Source organism: Melanotaenia boesemani, chromosome 4 (genome assembly GCF_017639745.1).
Source record: "Melanotaenia boesemani isolate fMelBoe1 chromosome 4, fMelBoe1.pri, whole genome shotgun sequence".
Lineage (NCBI taxonomy): Eukaryota > Metazoa > Chordata > Actinopteri > Atheriniformes > Melanotaeniidae > Melanotaenia > Melanotaenia boesemani.
This window is the reverse complement of record NC_055685.1, coordinates 24,269,212-24,291,382: the sequence shown is the minus strand read 5'-3', so window position 1 is coordinate 24,291,382 and position 22,171 is coordinate 24,269,212. Positions and strand designations below refer to the sequence as shown.

The 22,171-nt window shown below is 37.8% G+C and overlaps 1 protein-coding gene and 1 long non-coding RNA gene across 3 annotated transcripts in view; one reads left to right on the top strand and one right to left on the bottom strand.

The window, feature by feature from the left end:
• The first annotated feature begins 78 nt into the window (after window positions 1-78).
• The window catches only part of syngr1a (synaptogyrin 1a), a 26,109-nt gene continuing 4,016 nt past the window's right edge, over window positions 79-22,171 (top strand). For both annotated transcript variants that reach the window (XM_041983845.1, XM_041983846.1), the window contains exons 1-3: window positions 79-353; window positions 17,522-17,759; window positions 21,879-22,024. In XM_041983845.1, coding sequence (XP_041839779.1) covers window positions 252-353; window positions 17,522-17,759; window positions 21,879-22,024 — 486 coding nt within the window. In that variant the 5' untranslated portion in view covers window positions 79-251. The remainder of the gene's footprint in view (window positions 354-17,521; window positions 17,760-21,878; window positions 22,025-22,171) is intronic.
• Window positions 17,370-22,171, bottom strand: part of LOC121638830 — a 19,437-nt gene continuing 14,635 nt past the window's right edge. The window contains exon 3 of the long non-coding RNA XR_006010083.1: window positions 17,370-17,380. This is a non-coding gene — a long non-coding RNA (uncharacterized LOC121638830). The remainder of the gene's footprint in view (window positions 17,381-22,171) is intronic.

Here is a 22,171-nt window from a genome sequence, read left to right as displayed (position 1 = left end):
CACTGAAGACACAGCAGGGGATTTAGAGGTTAAATTTAACCCATCAAGGGAAAACAGTTGAGGTTGTTCGTCCAGCAGCCTGGGACAGACGTGCATCCATCTGTGCAGAGGCAGCGGTAGCAGTGGCAGTAGCAGAATCGGGGATTTTTCGTGGCGTTTGTCCGGTGCTCTACACACCCTGTGCTTCTTGAACCAGTAGTGGGTAAAAAGAGGGACATCTGAGACGCGGCGGTCCAGAGAGGAGCAGGACAATGGAGGGGATGCAGGCATACGGAGCCGGGAAAGCCGGAGGAGCCTTCGACCCTGTCACCTTTCTCCAGCAACCTCCGACCGTTCTTCGCATTGTGTCTTGGGTAAGCGACCTTTCCAGTAGGGGACAGAAATAGAAATACAAGTTTGTGGGCTGTGGCTGCATTGGTCACCACTGATTTACAAAAAAGAGTCGAGCCTTTTATTAGAGTAGGCCTTTATTGAAAAGTGTGGTTTGGACTTCACCTTCGTCTTTATTGGTCAATGTAAATAGAGCGCATAGTACCACTAAGCGGTTAATAAAAACAAAAACATTCGATAGATATTATAAGAGACCCCACAAGGGTCTCTATTTTAGTAGGATTTCAGCATTAATGCTTAAACCAATTTGCTGCTGTATATTTATAATGAGCCTTTGCAAGCATTTCTTGTTGTAAAATATGCGTGTAAGATATACGAATGACATCTCACATAGCCTGTTAGATACTTTTTCATTTAAAGTAATTGAAAACAAGAAATCACACTCTAAACATTTTTTTTCTTTTTTTTAAACCTAAATACTTTCTATCAAAACAATAAACAGTTCTAATGAAAATGAATAGCAACAGTTGGCAGATTTTAAAAAGCATATTAAATAGGTGGCAACAAGTCTCAAAAGTCTCATTTTTTGTAGTCTTGGCAGTAAAGCTTTAAACTGCAGTTGACAGAATGTCATTAAATGCTGGGGCTTGATTTATATATATATATATATATATATATATATGCTTGCATAAAGTGGGTTATATGGGTACAGAAGCACTGAATAACGGCATTGATTCAGATAATATTTAAAGAGTTTTGTCAATGCAAACCTTAGTTTTGACTGGTAAGAACTAGAATGTAATTCTAACAAAATTATACTGATACTGAAGCACTTTAGAATGGATCTTTGCCCAAAAGGAGTAATTGTGATTAACAACTTCAGTCAATCCTAATATGAAATTACTGGCATTTTGTGCCATTTTGTGTGAAAGTTACTGTACACGGAACAGTAAAAGTTTTTTTTTTTCTTTTCCACAAACTGCATTTCTACTAAATACACTGTAAAAATATACCCAAATTTCCCTGAAGGCTCTCCGAAGGGATTAATAAAGTATTTTTATTCTATTCTATTCTATTAACCCTTGCTGTGGGATATCTAAGGAGGGTTTAGTGTATGTTTTTTACAGCAGAATTTTACACAGAATGGTTTAAAATTCATAAAGCTGTCTCCACGCTCTTCAGCAGCCCTTTAAAGACCACAGAAGGGACAAAGAAACATTTTAGAAAAGTGTGAGTATATTGATAATGTTTCACTAATGATGAAACTCTTACTGACATGTTGCTGAAAATGGGGGCTCGAGGGGGACACTTCCACTATCAAACAATTTCCAGATTTCAGATTTACACATAAAAATGGTTCAACTATTTTTTTTGTAAGGGGAAAAGTAATTTTAAAAAAGTCATGGGCTATAAATTAACTTGTAATAAGAAATTAATTGTTTTTTACTTTCAAGGGTTGATACAGTTTCATTCCCTTTTCTGTCCTTTGTGTCTCACATTTTGTGTGGTTGGTGAATTAAACTTTTACATGATGCATGAAATGTGATTTAAAGAGATTTTTTGTAAAAGTAGTGTGAAATTTTGCCGTGAGTATGTTCACCCCTTAGCTCTAAATAACATGTGAGAGCAAGTCATGTGCTTATTCAGTGAACCATGAAATGATCAGATGTGATTGCTCAGTCATGGGATGAGGTTTCTACGTTGAAGAAAAGTCTGAATACATATTGATAATGCTAATGGGATTAAGCATTTTGTTTATAATTTCTTTTGTTATCTTAGACTGGCTTTGCAAACATTACAGTTACTTTTTTTTGTCGTAAAGTGTTTGTAGAAAGCTTACGTTAAATACAATAGAATAAATTTTCAATAGCAAATTTGCCCTGCATACCAACATCAAAAGCTATTGTGCTATATTTAGTTTATGGACTTTTTCACATGCTGTAAGGGCAGAACACGTCTGTCCTTGAGAGAATTTAGTTCAGGTGAAAGGTAAAATCTTGACAGGTAACAAAAAAATAAACAGTAATTCCAGAGTTTGTGAGTCATCTTGTCAGATACTCATGATCTCATTACTGAACCCAACGATAGTGATTATGATATGTGTAATATCTGGCATGTCATTCATTTTAAGAATTCCCATTTTCATAATGTCATGGGGTCCAAAGTGGCATGTTGCCAGTTTTACAAATCTAAAAAACTAGAGGCTGAAATAGCAAATAAAAGTTGTTGTTTTTTTTTTTTGTTTGTTTGTTTGTTTATTTTTTATAAATAGATGATCATCACATGTGCTATTTGTTATTTAAATGTTGACATATGTTTCTTATGTACTACAGTATGTTCTGCTGTTTGAAAATGTTCGGACATTGAAGGTTTAATAGAATATCTTACTATACATCATGCTTATATACTGGCATGGAATGTGATCATGACTCGTCATCAAATGCCCTGCCCTACGGTGTCACCAGAGCAACAACATGTCTCCATAGTAACAGCCACAGGCAGAGTTGTGATGTTTTGTGTGGTGGTGTTAATACTCAGTCTGCAGCACAGTGTGTGGGGGAGGAAACTATCTGCACTTAAAACATTTGTGGATGGAGGACGTCAGGCAGCAATGAATACTTGGAAAAACAACAGTTTATGAATGGTAGTCAAGGGCTCTGTATGTCCCACTTCTTCCGACATATGTGGGCTGACTGTGGAGGTGATAATTAGTGTGTGTAGGTGTGTGTGTGTGTGTGTGTGATTCAGCCTCAGGGAGTCAGTCCTTCATGTAGTGATGAGCCATGGTGGAGAAGAAGAACACTAACACTGACAGATGGAGGAATGGCACCTTGCGTGCAATCATGGTTTAAATGAAGAAATTATAAATGAATGTATCTATTGAATGAAAACAATCAGAGTCAACCTGGCTTGTAAAGTAGAGATGACATCTTTTGCCTGTAGTTCTATTTTGATCGATGTTTAGAAAAGCATTACTTCTGAGAGTTGGAGCATTCACTTTTTGAGCAGAGTTTCTTAAATTGTGCTCCTGCACAAAGATTTAGGTTACTGCTAGGGCAACAAATCTTTACACACATAAATGGGCTGTTTAGCTCAGTTTTGTGACTAAAATGTTATTATTTTCAGAAGTCGACAAGCCTAAGGCAGGCATTTCTCTGTGCCTGAGGGAGGGGGAAAAAAAAATCTAAGTTTTTCACTTAACTCTACTCTAACACCAAAAGAAATATATATTGTGTGTATGCACATGTGTTTGGTTTTAATCTTAAGCTGAATAGGCAAATATTCCATTACTTGATCTGCAAAGACTAAATTTTTTTGTAGCTTGATAGTGGTAATAGGATTCCCAATGCAGTCATCAAATGCTGCTTTTACAATACCGATGGACCTTTCTAAATTCCACTTGTGTGGGTTGCTGCAACACACCCAACTCAAATCAATGGGTAAGTGCTGCACAAGTCTGAGTCTGAAGCAGGTGTATTGCAACAGGGAAATTTCTAAAATTTGCAGAACACCAGCCCTCGAGGACCAGGATTAAGGATTCCTGCCATGAACCCACATTTTATCCATAACAGAACACAAAAAACGTACATTTTGTTTTAATTTTTAAGATTGTAGCTGCTCAGTAGTCCAGGATGTGCTTTGTTTTAGTTAGTATTTCATTTTGCACCATATGTTTTCAACCAATAAAAGGTTTGCACCGCAAGCAGGTTGGTCTAGCACTTAGACTCTTCTACAATGAAGCATAGTGTTAAAATACATCCAGTATGTGGTTTAGAATCATTTTGTTGCAAAGCTTTCCCTGAAAAATACATCATCTAAAAAGGGGCATATGTTGGTCTAAAACCTGTTCTAGCATTGACAATGCTTTGCTTGTTTGAATGATAGAGCTTTAACCTGCATTTGTGGATTTTACAGCTGACTATGTTTACAGACAAGGATATTTGAAAGTGTTCCTGAGCCCATGCAGTGATTTTCATAACAAAATCATGGTGGTTGTTAAAGATGCACTATGTAACTTTTTGACCTTAAAGGTGTCATCACCTGGTCTTTTCATGTAGCCACTGTCTTCTAAGTGTCTTATATATATATATATATATACATATGTATATATATATATATATATATATATATATATATATATATATATATATATATATATATTTTTTTTTTTTTTTTTTTTTATTAGGATTTCACAATGAGAATTTATGTTAATGAGGTGTGTCCTGATTGGCCGCAGGGAGGCCAGAGTCAGAAGGGGGCTGGCCCAGTGCATGCACAGTGCGTCCGACTCCAAAACATCAACAGCTTAGTGATAGCGAGCGAACCTGACCGAGCAGCCGCTTACGTAATTTTGCCAATTATGTTTAAACCAGACTCCGAGCCTGAGAGTGAAGATACCGAGATGGTGGAAGAAGCACGTTTACAAAATGTTTACAAAAATGTCCGTGGCAGAGCACTTCACCCCACTTATAAAAAAGAAAACACAGGGCTCATTTGTACATTGCAGGAGGTTAAACTTTTAGGCTCGTCCCTTAGCATTAGCATTAACATTAACTGTGTCAGCAGTAAAGCATGACTTTATATCATTATATCATTCCAGACCTAAAGCATGACTTTAGGCATGGAAGAGGGGCTGGCTTATTCAAATAGCCTCCTGTGATGACGAAATCCCAGGAGCAAATTAAAATCACGCATTTGCAAAAAGTTTACCCTTGTTGGCGGTTCTGCTGTGAACAAAGGGTCCAGACGGAAAAACTCGACCGTCTTCAAAAGAAAGGCTTTGTGGGAAGTTAATACTTTGGTCTTTAACTTGACAAAGTGAAATTTTCAGGTGATGGCTCCTTTAAAGCTCTAAGGTCTTGACTTGTTTGATGGCATAGTGACATTTACTATGCACATATCTAGAGCTGTTGGTACCTAGCAGCATCCCAAGGCTAAAAAAAACACATTTTGAAACATTTGCTTCCAGGATGCTGCGTGATGTTACAACTGAATTTTGTTTTATGCACCGCATCACACGCTGGCAAGCGGATATTGACACACCGTTTTGAACACACGCAGTGGCTGAAAGAAGCGCAAGAGGACATTATTGGAGGAAATGAGGAAAAGTAAGAGATAGAGCAACAGATTAGAGAAGATTTAATATCAGACTTTTACTGGCTGGAGAGAGCTCAGGTTACAGGTGGGATACAAAATGGATGCTGAATTAGCTGTCGGTAGTGGGTGTCTCACTAAGAAAATCTGCCAAAGTTCTGTAGTATCTCTTTAATGCAGTGCCATCTCAGGGGACTTCTAAGAGGCTCTGCTTCTCTAATGTACTCATGTTAAATCCAATCATGTTACTGACCTGTTGTTAATTTACCTCACTGTATCAAATTCCTCCGGCTGTTTCTTTGTTCGTACCACTTAATTTTCCAGCCTTCAGTCTCGCCTTTTTTGAGATGTATTGTTCCCATCAAATTCAAGAAGAGCTAATATGTTTCGTTAAATGATGAAATATCTCAGTTCAAATCTTTTACGTTTTTTTTTTTTTTGCGTGTGTGTGCGTGTGTGTTCTGTAGTATGTAAAATAATGGTGTTTCATTACAAATCATGGCATACATGTTGTTTTTACACTTTACATTTTTTTTGTTGGAACGGTGGTTGTAGTTGTCCTGTAACTAATGCTGCTTCTGGTTCACCCTTGAACCTCGGGTTTTAGATTAGCTCAGAGAAGTACTCCACTCAGCAGCAGAACTGATGAACTGCTAATGTCAAATTCAACACAGCATTCTCTGCAGTGAATATCAAACATCTAAGAAGTCATGTTAAGCAAGGCACAAATAAGAGTGGAGACTTGGCCAACTGCTGAAGAGAAACACTACTCCATTATTTATTTATTTTTAATTGAACTGTTCACACATTGTCAACAAGAGTTAATGTTATAAATTTAGCTGTGATTTGTGTTTTAGAAGTGAAGATATTTTGTTATAAGTCACTATTCATTGTAGCTGCACAAACTTGCATAATGCAATGCAGAACATTCTGTCAGAAGCATGTTAAGCAGGAGCACACACACACACAGTTTGTTAGCACCAACATGTCAGAATTCAAACATATTCAGAAAGTTATTTCTTAGACAATAGATGTGTGTTAATATTGTATTTAGTGGTTTAATTTTATTTCTGTAGTCTCATAGGAGCAGAATTTCTACAAATGTGTTCTCTACACATTTCAGAGCTTTTCTGCCCGTTAAGTGTCAACAACAGCGTAAACTTCCCTCAGATTGGTCTTCATTCAGCATTAGAGCTTTATGTTATTGTGTTTTGGGCTAAAACATAACTATCTCCTAATGCTTTTTAAACAGAATTTGTTCTCATGCCTGTTGAGTTTGTCCTCTTGATGAAATGGTGAAGTCTAGTGGAACATTTTTGTTTGATGCAGTTCTGTGTTTGCAAATTGACTGCCAGGAAACAAATCTAAATCTAATCAGAATCGGAATGGACTTTTCCACAGGAGATAGATGAATATTGTACTAGTAAACTGGCCATTGGAAAGAGAGTGGAGCTCTGAGTCCCACTGCAAATGTTGTCTGCATGTGTGTAGTAGTGGATTGCAGGAGTGGTAATAAGTGATCATTTTCAGTTTTTATTTTCCTCCTTCTTCAGGTAGCCACTGTTTTCATTTTCCCACAGGCTCCAGAACTCTCGCTTTAATTGTGTTAAGCCATTAAACTGCATTCAGTGTCACAGGGTTGATGGATTTATGCATTGTGATGATTACATCACTTGTTGGTGAAAAGACCATTTTTTGTGAAACATTGCTAATGGTGTTGCATTTGAATCTGAATTACAAGGCCACGCCCATATGGCTAAATAAGTAAACAGGAAGTGGCCAAAGAATATGTTGTGCAAATGTTAAAAAATAAGGTTGTTTTCTGCTCAAATGTAAACAACAGACAATTCACACTGATATAGATTGATGAAATTAATTAAGAAAAGAAGAAAAGGGATGTTATTTAATGATAATATTCAGTTACAGTTATATGAACACTTTGGTCTTAATAGTTAAACTGTATAGAAATATGGGGAGAAGAGACGCATGGATTAATACATTGCATCGAGATTTGGTTGATTTACAGTAAATTAGTAAATTCAAGGAAACTTACTAATATGGTCTGTTTAGGAGGATTTTAAACCTTTTTAGATGATTTGCTCCATATCAGTGAATAAAGAATTCTCACACAATTCCTACCGACTGATGAATTTAGTGTTCAAAAGATGTTTCATAGATATCTCATATTTGTTCAATGTCAATGTCTGGTTTTATCATCTGCTTAGTGAACTGTATGCATACAGAAGCCTGTAGGCAAAACCTCCAGAGAATGACCTTTAGTTTGGACCTATCAACATGTGATCGAATTTTCTACACAACTGCCTCACAGTGCATTTGTGACTAGATCAGGCTACAAGTCATGCACCAGTATAGTTGTCAGTGCGACCGATGTTCAAAGGTAAAGAAGTAGCAAAGGAAAAACAGAAGAAGCATTCTGTGGTTGTGTGAGTGGTTGAGTGTGTTGGCAGAGTGGGAAGTTGATGTGTAGTTATGAGTGCTGCTGTGTCCTGGACTTGTGATTATGTCTGTCTGTCTTGTTGTGTACCCTCCGGTTCTGCAGTGGCTCTCCTTGACTTGTACTTAGACAAGGTCTCCTGTCTCTCTCACTCTCATTACATGAGCAACTGCTGCCATGGTGACAGCAGGTATCCCCCAGCCCAGGACATTCAACAACATTCTGCAGCATTCAATCAGCTTACACGCTCACACACATACAGGAAATATAACATATTCCGCCATATAATTCACTACTGGCTTACAGTGACAGTGTTTTCTCACTGTCTTCTTTCCTGACTTCATTTTATAGTTACTATCATTCTTTCTTTTATTTTTGTTTGCTACTATCCACAAATATACATAAAACAACAACAATAATATTTAATAATTAGCTAGTGCAATTGATTAAACACTGATTTTGTAGCAGATAATTTGATTTGTCTGACTGTTGATATTTGTTAGTCTATTACAATACTGGACAAGTCAGTCTTTTGGTCCAGTGTCATTCTAAAAAGCTGAACATGTTTAAATGAATGAAAAATAAAAGCAGGAGGATTTTTAGAAAGTAAAGCTAAGGAAAATATTTTAGGGTTACCAGATTTAATTATACATATTACATATTAATATATGTCAGAACTGCCATCCTCATTCATTTTTTTAGCTTTGGCACTAGGTAGTGCTCCACCAGTCAATTTCGAAAACCAGCTTTACAAAGCCAGCATTTCAGCAATACACCAAAGTTACACAGTGACTGGCCAAATCAAAATAAAATGCATGTGAAAAACACCTATAATACATCTGAAGGACTCTGGTGTTTGTTCTTTCTTCAACAGAATGAGTGTACTCACACATCTTTAACACGAGAGAATAATTTAGTGTTAAATTGCTCTAAATATAATGCATACAGGCTTGAAAGTATCTATACACTCAGTTAAATTAGTATTTTAGTGGTTTTTCTTAATCCCAAAAAATTTAGTTTCCATTGTCTTCAAATGTTGTGTTTGTGACCATGAAATTAAAATTTTAAGCTGACTTCCCCACAGTCTGGACTTCTGATGCATGGTGGTCTTTGATTTTATTGAACTCTGTGCTGTCAGAACTGTTGATGTTGATCCAAAGCTTCTGGTCAATGTGGGGCTGTTAAGGAACATTTAGCAAATTATTAGGTAAGCTTTGTTTACATTGCTGAGGCTGCTTGTGTAATTTTGACACCTGTTTAGGAAAACTCAAAATGAATTAAAAGCTGTTGAACGAACTATTTCTTTTTCACATTAAATATTTTTTAACCATCATTCCACTCCAGAAAAAGTGTGTTTTAAAAAGATGGGTACTTTTGTTGTTTGAATATAAGCCTACAGACTTCCAGTATACGTTCCCATAGCTAGATGGAAATTATCCTGTGACAACACTGCAGAGAGCAGCAGCCAGTTCGCTAGATTATCTTTGTGGATTGGCCTGTTTAAAAAGCTATAATCTAATTGTCCTCTTGCCCTCTTAACTTTCTGATGTATAGCTAAAAAAACAAGATGATGACAGTCTGTGATGCAGTTTTCTTGGCCTTCAAGTAAAAATGTACCTTTTTTTTAAAACCTCATTTTAACACTGATGGTGTGTGTGTGTGAATCTGCCAGGTTCTAATACAGGATTTAGTGAGATGCAGTGTATGAACACCAGACTGACACAAGACCTGGCTCGATTGTCTGTCCTTTGTATTGTATCTGAAAGGCCTTTCAGTCAGCACAGAAGCTGCTTTAAATCATTCACAGCCAGTCAGACTGGGCTGATATGATTTAGATCACGGAAGTAGGAGAGGTGGCTGTTTGAGTGTCAAATGTAGAACCCATAAAATTTTCCAGAACTTTAGATGGAAAGTTGGAGGAAGACAAAAGAATGAATGTATAATTAAGATAGATAGATAGATAGATAGATAGATAGATAGATAGATAGATAGATAGATAGATAGATCGATCATTTGGTTTTTTAAGAAATGTCATAAAAAGGTGGATTCTAGAGAAGTACTTGCATACCATTTCACAAGCAAGCATGCACACATATTTATACACGCTTTTGGAATTCAGTTCAGTGTGCTTAATTTGCAAGTTGTGAGTGACCTCCAAGTGGTCATAAGATCAGAAACCCACGTGGTTTTCTTCACAGTGCCTGCTTTCTTCACCTCCAGAAGCCTTGTGATCTGTCAGATCAGATGGCTGGTGAAACTTTTCTCTAATATCTGAGTATGCACAGTCACATACTCATACGTGCTACATTTTTTAATGGCTATAACCAAGTTATGAATATTGAGGTGCAGTGTGTCAACCACATTTTATATGTTGCATATTATTCCTGTGCATTTTTTTGTGATGATGTCTTTGTTAAATGAAGTATACTTGAGCACATATCTCAGGCACATAGCATAAAACATTACACAGTTTTGACTTTGCTATATACTGTACTTCTCCTGTACATGTGAAGGACTCCAGCCATCACAAATCCAACTCAATTTCTGCTCGCAGCTGCAGAAAAGGCTCAGTAATTCAATCTGTCCCTCTGGAATGTGATAGCAAATATAATTGTGACCCTAGAGAGGATGTATGTTTTTAGTCTCTGCATAGTATGTCATGCCAGAACCAATCCCTACTTTACGTCAGAATTTTTTGTGTTTAGTGTTTGTGTCCAATGCAGGAGTGGCTAATCAGGGGGTCCAGGAGGATTCCCGCTGGGCCGCATAACTTTTAGGTTGGTGTGCCGGTCAAAAAAAAATAAATGAATAAATGAATGAGTAAGTTGGGACGTTAGAATGGGCCTACCCTTTGATCTGCTTAGTTATTTGAGAAGCCTAATTAGTAGTCATGTGTGGATCAATACTAAAATATCTATTCCTCCTATGCCAACATTTATATAACAAAATTTTCAGGATATGTAGGAACTACTTTTTCTTCCACCTGCCATAGGCTGATGGGAAACAGCAGCGTGCGGTTTATTTACTGCAACATGCAGTGATGAGTGGAGACGTTCAAGTTCCACAAATGGCAATGATGCGCAGGTTGATGTGTGTGACATCCACAAACCTCCTTAAGTATCATAGAATCAGTCATAACACAGAAGCAGAGGTGATGAGGTTATGATGAGGCAAACTAAAGAGGAGAGGAGGAGGAGAACAGGGGCTGCTAGGGACGAGTCAGACGTTACTCTGAGTCCTTTAGCGCTGCAGGCAGGTGCTATCAGAGAGAGAAATCTTAAAACTAAGGCTTCCTGTTTTGCTTTGTGCAGTAATAAATATGGTTATGAAGTAGGTCATACAAAATACCTGCATGCATAGAGCTTGGAGTAATACATCCCTGAGATCAGTTCAATTCAACAGGCATATATTCAGTCACGTACGTTACCTGCAGAGTAGATCAGTAAACCAGGTGTCATTAAATTAGTCAGTACTGGGAATAAAACAGCCACAGTAAGTTAAAAAAAAAAAAAAAAAAACAGAAAAATATTTAACAGATAAGGTGGAGAATAACATCAATGCCCGATGGTAGCTGAATAATTGAGATGTTTAAAACTAACTAAATTGACTGGTCCCACTCCACCCAGTAGCTACTGACCTAAGGGAAATGTTTAGTTTTTGCAGAGGCATCTAGAGTCCATTTAACATCAAAGAAACATCAAAATTACAGTCTCACTATAGTAGATGTGTGCTTTTCTGAATAAATCAGGTTTTCTTTTTATTTGTGTACTTGATGAAAAACATTTCAGTGGGCCAAATAAATAAAGAGAAACTAAGGGAGATGTAGAAAATTTTACTATTTTATTGATGCCCTGTGGATGAAGAAACAAGTGAGTAGAGTAGATGGAGAACAGAGTAAAGAGGACAGCCCTTTCATAAAGGGCGGTGTGAAAGCATGGAAACTCATTTCTTTAGTCAATATTTTTGTAATCTAGGGCATTAATACAGGAAATTAGGCTTTTAATGTCTTTATTTTCACAATAAAAACTAGTGGATTTTAAGTAGTGAACCGATGTTTCATGTATCCAGTTTACCCCACATCAAAAAGAAGTGGGCTGGTCTTGAATATAAAACTTAAAGGCTGAAAATTGAATCCAGTTTGTGTCATTGGAACATACAGAGAAAAAGACACAGAGAAATTATAGACACATAAACAGTTAGTCTCTGGTGGTGACCTTATTTCCCTGTGAAGTTTCTCAGGACAGCATCAGATAAGTGTGTTAGAATGCTAAAAACTACTGGTTCTGAAGGTTTAACTGATCCTCTTACTCCTTCAGCATCAAATTTAAACAGCTATGGGCATGTATACATGCTTCCTTGTCTTTGTGCAGATAAAAAAAAATGGTGGACACAAGTAGCTCACAACTATGGAAGCTAAGATATGTTTTATTGAGTGTGTTTGTGGTCTACTAGGAGAATCATGGACCTCCTGCTAAGTCCTCCTTCATGCTTTGGATGCAGCAGTCTGGCTCTGAAGGAGCTCTGCAGGGCTGTCAGTGTTCGGAGGGGAACAGAGCTGTTCTCCCAGTACAGCAACAGACGCAAGCTGACACCAGATTGAGCAACGACCATCACTGATCAATATGTATGATTTTACTTCTATCAGGTCTGACAAAGGCTGAAATTGCAACGTGTCTGATTGTTAATTTTTACCAATCACTCTTTCACATAATTACATACACCATGCCTGAAGCCCCACCCATCAGCTGTCATAGGATCAATGAAATCAGGTGTCACACACTAACATTTGAGCCCACCTTGATCACCTAGTTTTCTCGAGATAACTAAATAAATAAGCCCATTATCACAAGAAAATGGTCCTCGTTATCCTGACAAAAAGATTAATTAAGAATAATAGCCGATAACGGCTGCGGCTTCTATACACAACAGGAAGAAATTCACTGTCATCTACAGTTAAATATTTATGGTACATTTATTATAATCAATTGCAGACAGTGGACAGCAGACAGAAGACATTAATTAGACGACTGAGGGAGAGTGCACAATACATTTGCCTGATCAGAGAGTTAGTTGTGAATGAAGGAGTTTGTTTCAAGACACCTCATTTTTAAAGCAACTTTTTTGGCCTTGTTCAGATAATAAAAGGAAGTCATTGTAATGGTGTGACTTACAGAAGTGCAGTCATGAGATGATATAATATCATTTAGAGCAGAAGATTAAAGCGTTGGGGTCTGTTTAAAAAAATTATCTTTGCTTTTGATGAATGGCCTTGTAGTTCTTTCTCCCACCACCCTTTAGTTCCTTCTGATGACTTAAGGCTACTTCAAGGTCTTGTGATGAAGTCTGAATCAGTTCCATTCATTGCCTTTGAGATCCGCAAAACTGGATAAAATTAGAAAGTTTAAAAAGTAGCTGAGTGAAACAACTATACATACATTTTGCTTTAACAGTAGGTTTTGTATGTGTGTGTGGAGGGGGGGGGGGGGGGGGATTGTGACTTGTGACTTTGTGTTTTCTGACCTGAATCTAGAGTCAGCCATGCGAAGCAATGGACAAACTGTACATGCATTTTAGCTGTACGAAACTAAAAGCGTGTCAGAGCGCGCTCATTCTTCTCGAGAATGCTTGTGGGCAAAGGCAAGGCCAGTAACAAGGGGAGATGGCAGAAGACGAGGGGGAGGGCAGGAGCTATGATGCAGCTGATCTAAAAATAGCACCGCCTTCATATCCCTTCTCCCCTGAACACTTTCCTCTGCAGTCCCTCCATTCCTTCATCCATCTCATCGTCATCTCTCTCCTTAATGAAAAATATTGCAAGTAGATGAAGGAGGGGATCTAGATGTTACCGTTTTCCTCCAGCCAACCCTTGACAGGAAAGAGAAGTGCATGAGTTGAGCCAAAGTGCCAGAAGTGTATGCAGGGGAGTCAAAAGAAATAGAAATGTTGTACATGCTCACTGACGAGCTATTCCAGCTTGCTGTCAAGACATTGATTCCAAATGTGTTTCCTCAATACAGGCTGGAGAAAACTAAAAATATCCCTCTCAGTTTCTCTATAATGTGAGAATAAAGAATTAAGTAAGAGAACAAAATTGCTTGGTATGATAGAGTGAGCCATTTTTGTTATTGCTGATTGGTACTTCGAGATTCAAGGAGTCTTTATTATCCCTGTGGGGTAATTTGCTTGGCAGCAAGCAGTAAAACAATCGATCAGTTCAACAATCACAACAATGTATCTGTTAGCCCTGCATTTTGACAGCATGTACCTGTCTGTAACTTTGTCAAGGAGTTCTATAAGGAAACTGTGAAGATGTTTTTAGGATGTTGTGCTAAGAGAAAGGTTTGTTAAAATTGTAATAATACAAGACATCTCAAGAGCTCCAGGCTGACCTGAAGCAATCTGGAGTGGTCGTTTCAGCATGCACCACACACTGCACATTGAGGCAAATAGGGCTACATGAGTGAAGGCATAAAAACATCCTTGCAATTAAAAGAAAGGCAAAAAAGACAACCATAATACTTGCATAAAATTATGTACTGTAGATTGAAAGATACGTTGTTGTCCTGGGATATTGTAAAAATAAAGTGCAAGTGCAGGAATGTAGTGTACGCAGCAGTTTACAGGCAAAAAAAAATAACCTTCCTCTACCTGCAGCAAAACATGGTGGAGATTTTTCATCTGTCTCTGGCACACTGTCTCAAAGGAATCACATTAGTAGATTACTATGACAGCAGGCCACCGAGGTGTCCATACTTTTTACTTCTTTTTTTTCCAAAATCTAGCAAAGCTCTTGTGTGTCAGTACAATATATTTATTCATTTAACAAAGATGGCCATCAGTAGAAGTGGAAGAGCCACACATAACCACAGCGGGACCAGAATTGGGAGTGGAGAGGATGGAAAGGCAGTCCTGGCCTTAACCTGACTGAACACATCTTGCCTCTGCTGTTACTTAACCAATACAACCACATTGGTGGACTTGTGACAAATGCTGGTTGAAGAATAGGATGCCATTCCACAGCAGTGTTTGACCAAGCTGCTTTTAAATATATGCCAATATGTCTTGTCCAATCCAGTAAATGACACCAAACAATAAGATTTGGCAAGTTTTTCACGGACACAACACACATACTCAACCCTGCTGCTCATCCCACAAATGCATTTTCCTTTCAAATGTGAGACAATTTAAAGGGACATAAACGGGCTTTCCACTGGCAAAAAGTATTGTTACAAAAGAGAAATAATCGACCAAACACAAATTTCCTTTTTCTTTTTCTTTTTACTAAGTTATACAGTATATGGCATCTCTTTCTCTTTCCAAGCATGGTTGCTGGCCTTCATGATGAGGCCTATGACAGGACAGTCCATTGTGTATTCTCCTGTTGTATTGTTGTCATTTACTACACAAACACAGACAAACAGCTGAGTAAACTATCCTTTAACCCAAGGCTCACTTGTAGCTCTGTCTCTGTTTTACATGTTCAGTCACATATACAGACAAAGTGAATCCATCTCTCACCACAGCAAAGTCCACACACATCCTGCTGACACACATAGACTCTCCTAGCCTCGATCTTACCCAGACAGAAAAGGCTCCCCAGAGGTCTGGTTTTGATGTTTGTCAGCAGGATGAAGCTGTCTGATCTGCTGTTATCACCTGAAGTACAAAGTAGAGAGCGCTGCAGGGTGGGATACTAACGCTGTGGGTGTTTTCTATGTGTGGTCTTATATTTATGACCTGGAGAAGGGTGTTTCTGTAATGCTGTACTGCAGACGAAAGGGAAAAAAGAGAGGGATTAGATGGTATCTTGGTAACCTGCTCCATTTATTGACTCCATTTTGTAGCCCTTGGTGTTTCTACTCCTTCAGGGAAAATGGGGCATAAAAAGAAAAAGGCAACTAAAATAAAAGACAAAAGGGAAATGATGGAAGGAGGGAAAAGCAGTAAAGAGAGGGATTAGATGCTATCACAGTAACCTTGTCCTTTCATTAGCTCCACTTTAACTCTGTCCGACCACTACTGAAAGGATAAAACCTTTTGCATGCTCAACATTACAGGAAATAAGTATTTCTATACATTTTGAAGAACAGAAACTGTCATGTGGTGTCACTGCAGGCAATCAAATGTCAAAAGTCAGCATGCATCGTCTCTCAAGTTTTAGTTTTTTTTTTGTTTGTTTGTTTGTTTTAGATTTATTTTTAATTATCTGAGGTGCAAAATGTTAAAAAATGTACAAACTTTTTTGGAAAATTCTGATAAGTACTATTATCAATAGTATAAATGTGCACTAAATAATGTAGTTTCTGTAGTTATATATTGTAAATAAAACTTTTGACTTGATTTTATATTGCTAGCAATAAATACATTACATACATAAATAAATCCTTTTTTCTTTTCTTTTTTCAAGAAAAATTGTAATAAATATAATGTGTCTTTAGTGCAGCTGTTCCCAGTAATTAACCGCAAATTTATGGTGTGAAGTTATCAAACTTTGAATATAGACTTCCTATTACACATCACTTATGTGTGTACAGTAGCTTCACTCAGCCTGAAGTGACATCCTTGTCATAAATTATCCAGTAGTTAAAAAAAAACCCTCTGAAACCAGCAGGTAGTATTCCATTTGGCTGTAAATTACTTTTATGAGATACTCATAAAATATGTAAATACAGAACATGAAGCTGGGACTAACCTTAAAAGACTTCAGATCACTAAATTTAACAAAAAGCATATCTTTAAAAAACTCTGATTCTCTCACAAGAGTGAGTACTTCAAGCACTCGCTGCATAACTGTGTTCATTATGGTGAACAGTGGGATTAGTGCCCTTTAGAAACAGCCTTTTTAAAGACTAACAAATTCAAATTAGAGGAAGCCAAATAAATAAACAGAAATTGTAAAAACAGATGATGTCTGATTCAGTGTTTCAGCAAGTCTGACTTTTTCACATTAATTCATTCATTATTTATTTATTTCCACAGATGTCAAATTGTCTGATTTTCAAGTAGTTATTTTGTTTAATTTTTACTTAAAAAGCGGAGAACTTGCTCCAATATCAGTTTGTTCTATTGCCTCAGTTTTCATCATTAACCAAATACCCTCATTTTATGTGCTTCTTATCAGATCTTGATCAATATTTGTCACAGTTCATTGAAGTTCTAGTGACAAAACTATTGGTAGATGGATTATAAAGTGACAATAATCACAATGAAAAGTCTAACAAATGACTTTTTGATAGTGTTGACATCTGTTCATTTTTTGGCTTTAGGCAAATTAACACATGTTCAGAAACCAGTGTACACATAACACCGCTATTTTTACTTCACATGTCTTGTAATTACTACAAGCAGAAATGGTAAAAAAAATGAGCAGGAGAAAGGAAACAAAATAAAGACAGGCAAAAGGTAAAACAGAGACAGGCAAGTCACGTGATGTTATTATGAGAGTGCAGGCTTTCTGAGATATCATTTGTCACATTTTAATGACAAGATATACATGTGTTACTTATCTGTTGGCTGCAAAGTGTCATATCTATCCTCCAGACTTCATCCAGTTTGATCGCACTGACTCTTTGGATCACAGCTCTCACAGAATGTTTGTGTACTCTGAGATTTTCATCCCTTCTCTCTGATTCTCCTTTCCAGCTCTTTTCCATCGTGATCTTCGGCTGCATTGCCAATGAGGGCTACATCAACCGACCCAACGAAGTAGAAGAGTACTGCATCTTTAATCGCAACCAGAATGCCTGTAATTATGGCGTCTTCATGGGCTCCATGGCCTTTCTCTGCTGTGTAGCCTTTCTGGCTCTGGATGTTTACTTCCCTCAGATCAGCAGCGTCAAAGACCGAAAGAAGGCTGTGCTGGCTGATATTGGGGTGTCAGGTAAACCCATTTTCATACACCATATTTCTTTTCATGACATTGGCAATACAAAATAGTGAATGGTTTAGTTAAAGTATCATAGTTAAGACTTTAATTTATTCTTGAGTTAATCTATGCTAATACAGAGTGGTCTGTGTTATGATAGCCAAGTGAACCTCAGCTATATTAACTTTTCATTTGTTTCTTTTAATATTTAATATTCAACATGAAAAGTGAAGTTTACAAAGAAATGTTTACTGTGTAACACGAACTTCTATAAAAAGATGCTGAGAAATTGGTACAGATTATCCTGTGAGACAAAATTTCAGATGACACATCCCACTAAAGCATTCTAGCTGGTAGTAATCCAGAGACATTGCTGGTGTAATTACAGAAATAGCTTTGCTGGATAATAAATAACACACTACTAAGATCATTATACATTTACAGTTTGGTTGAAGCTTGGACTGCAGGACATGCTTTAATCCAGTAATTTACTAATCTAAAAGCAACAAAATCATTTAGATTGGATTGTTTTAATAAAAAAAAAAAGCTGAAAACAATTTAAATATGTACAACTATTAGACTGAGGATAGTGTTTGCCTGCCGGACATTGTGCTTGTGCTTTGAGACATTCTGGCTGTGTCTTATGGTGTCTGGCACTGAGTTATCGGTCGGCCCGTTGGGTGGCACAGTGAGGCCTCCATGGACGCTTGATCAGATTAGGAGCTGGGGGGGTTGTGAGGCCAGGTTAGCACTTTGGGCTCTTTGTCTTGATCCTTGAGTTGTTTCTTCTCAGATAACTTGGTCTGCAACAATGCTTATAGTTGCATTCTGACTGTAGGAACCTGTTCCAGGAGCTAATCATTTCCATAGCAGGAAATGGGGGCTAAACAGAGTTTAGACTGTGAAATGCGCTGCGTACTTCAGTTATTTCGGGGGGGGGGGTTTGCTTGCAGATTAGTTTGGTTTTCTTCTATACAAATGTTTCCATCCTGTCACAGCACCCCATCTATGAAGAAATGTGAACATCATTTTAACCTCTATAGTAAAGGAAGTACTTACTATAGTAATGAAGGGACAATAAGGAGACAGGTACTCCAGAGGCACTAACAAGCCTCTGATATCTTCTGCTTTGGTGTGTCTGACAGTGTCTTTCTCGCCTCTGCTGCACTACGACTGCAATGAACACAGTGACAAGATAGTCAAGCACTGAGTCTGTTAATGAGGTAGCACCTGTCATAGGCAAGATTCTCCTCTCCTGTTGTCATCTCTCTCTCTCTCTCTCTCTCTCTCTCTCTCTCTCTCTCTCTCTCTCTCTCTCTCTCTCTCTCTCTCTCTCTCTCTTTCATTCACAAGGGATGGTTTATGTTTTGTTAAAACAAAAGAACAGTTGGTTGTCTGATGGGATCTGGATGTTTCCGATTAAGCTTTCTATATTCCCTCCCTCACCATGCACTTCTGTTCTCCCTTTTATCTTGTGCTGATTGCCAATGCTAACCAGCAGGACAGTCATCTGTTGTTTTAATAATTCATTTTACATATGATGTTCAGTATGAGTCAACTTTTGGTCCCTTGGTTGATTTTTTTATTTTTATTTTCACTTTTCACTTACTCATCTGCAGATGATGTGATTTAAATTCTCTCTCTTCTTTTTACAGACTTCCTGCTCATAACCGAGCTTAACTTTTATGCATAACCTATGTCTTGCTGTGTTTAAGAAACAAATTCTGCAGAACATTTCAAATAAATCATCCCATTTGACGCCAAAATGTCTCCATCTCCCCCTGGTGACTGGTTGCAGTATAGGTCACAAACCCCACCTCCTACTAACTCTATCACTTTTTCAGCTCTGGCTGTCTCATTATTTTTTTGTTGCAGGCATAAATATCCAGCTGTACTAATAACATACCACACTGGTTCTCAGTGGCTGTAGTTAGTGAGGGAAGCAGCTTAAAAAGTGAATCTGTGAGGGGAGGGAAGTAAACATGCATGAGCTGCTCCTGCAAAAGGATTTGACTGACTACATGACAAAAGCGCTCCAATTGTAGGCTATGAACCATGAATTGCTTTAAACCTGATGTGTTGGGATTAACCAAGATATTCAGACTGGGGTTTGTAAAACTATCTTATAAATGAATAATTTTAGACTTTGAATCTATATTAGGTGGCAAATCAGTGCACGTGCACCACCTCAACCTGGAGGAAAATAGAAGAGATTGGCAACCCTCACACTTGAGAGTGTGTATTTCTTTGTGCCACCTCCAAGTGTTTTCATGTGTGCCCTGCAACACACATTGTACATCAGGATTAAAGAAGTTGTGCACTAAGGGATTCCTTGGCATTCTGTCCTGTTAACTGGTGACTCCAACAGTCCAGCTGCTGAGTCATGTTGGTATTATGGCCCCCTGGAGAAATCAGTCAATGCCTTGCAGTGCTCTGTTGGTGCACCTCAGAGGAAACCAGTCACTTTAGGGCTTTTTACGTTACTCTTGCTTACTATTCAGGACACACCATGTGTGCCTTGCTGGATTACTGGAGCTACTCTGTGCTCTCTAGACATGTACCGTTGTCAAGTTTTAGGTGTGAAAACAATTACACCAAACAGTTTATATTGCCGAACAGATGCTTCATGTTTCATCAGACTCAACTATGACAGAACTTAGGTCCTTGTGATCAAACCTAATTGTTTTACTTTAGAAGTAAGTAGGACCACCTCTAGGAATCACATGATAAAGCTCATTCAGTCCTGTTCCTTTCAGTTAGGAAATGTTTCCAGAATAAAAGTCTGATTTTCAGTCAGACTTTTGGAAACTCCGGTGCATACCTTGATCTTTTCTCATTTAGAATCATGTAACTCCATTTTTTTCCTTTCTTATTCAGACCTCTCTATGTTGTGTTCAATTTTTCTGGAATGCAGGAGGCAGCTAACAAAAACTACCCAGCCAGCAGTCCCAAATTTCCACATCTTTTTTTCCTCACTGGAGGACCTGCATGGACTGGCACCTGCAAATATAACAGTTTAATGAGCCTCTTTACCAGCAGTAGACCCTCCGATCTTGTAATAAACTTTTAAATCAGAAGTAATGTGTTGATACTGAACATTTAAACAGTTATCCTGATTTCATCAGATCTGCTGAATTTGTGTTTCAAAAGGCTCCTAAAGATTAATTTCTAAAAGATGATCCTTTTCTTCAATACGCCTTACTTGCTTTTATTTTCCATCCTTGGTCCTGTGCTCCTGAGTCTGATTTGATATTCATTTATTTGCTGGCTGCATGTTGACATGTTGGAATAGACATGATATCTATGAAGTATATGTATGTGAATTTGGTCCCATTTGTGAAGGAGTCTTTTGAATGATACCCCCTTTCTCAGTGTAATTACCTCTGAAACTGTTTCCAAAGCAGACCTTCCAGATGGTTCTGTGAAACAAACTTTTTAGATTAAACTTGACCTCTTCTTAGAGAAAAGATGGAGCTGACTCTCACTTTAAACTGTTTTGGGAAAGAAGCAGAAATTGTGAAAATGGAATTATGTTCCACTTTCAGAAAGTGACTTAAAAAGTGCAACTTTAACACTTTAGAATATATCAGTTTTAGAATTAAGACTCATCATCCAAACACATGATTAGGCTTATGGCATCAAAGTATCCATGATCCTGACTCTTTTAATTTAATTGATACCAAATCCATTTACTCTTTCAAGTCTGCTGGATTGATTGAAACAGTTAATTTTATTCAGCCCCCAAATTTAATTATTTTCTATTTATAAAGACCTAGTAGTCGACTAAATGAGACACCTGGTCTTCTTCTATTAAACCGGCTCCCACTCTTGACAGCTGGTATAGATTCCAGACCCTGACTAGGATAAAAGTGGATAGAAAATGGATGGTTTAATCGTGTATTTTTAATAACTAAGCCTGATTAACTGTGAGTGACAGCAAAGTAAAAAACGTTGTGGAGTCTGCCTGCATTGGCCGCTATCTAACTCAACTACTCAGCTTTTCTACTCCACTTTTAGATCACATTTATTGAATAATTCAACTTCCTTTAACAGATTAATTCAATCAGAAAGGTTTCTAAACACAAGAGAATAAAACTCTATTTCTTTTTTCTTCTTCTTCTTCTTTTTGTGCAGCATTCTGGTCCTTCATGTGGTTTGTAGGTTTCTGTTTCCTGGCCAACCAGTGGCAGGTGACCAAGCAGGAGGACAACCCACTGAGGGAGGGAGGCGATGCTGCCCGGGCAGCCATCACCTTCTCCTTCTTCTCCATCTTCACCTGGGTAAGGATTTCTTATAACTCCCATTAGTCAACACAACATGACCTTCATTACGTTAGCACTTTGTTGAGTTGGGTGCTGTAGCTTGTGTGAGGAGTTAGCATCCTTTACTCTTCCACATATAGCCAATAAGTAATGTAAAAATGAAAG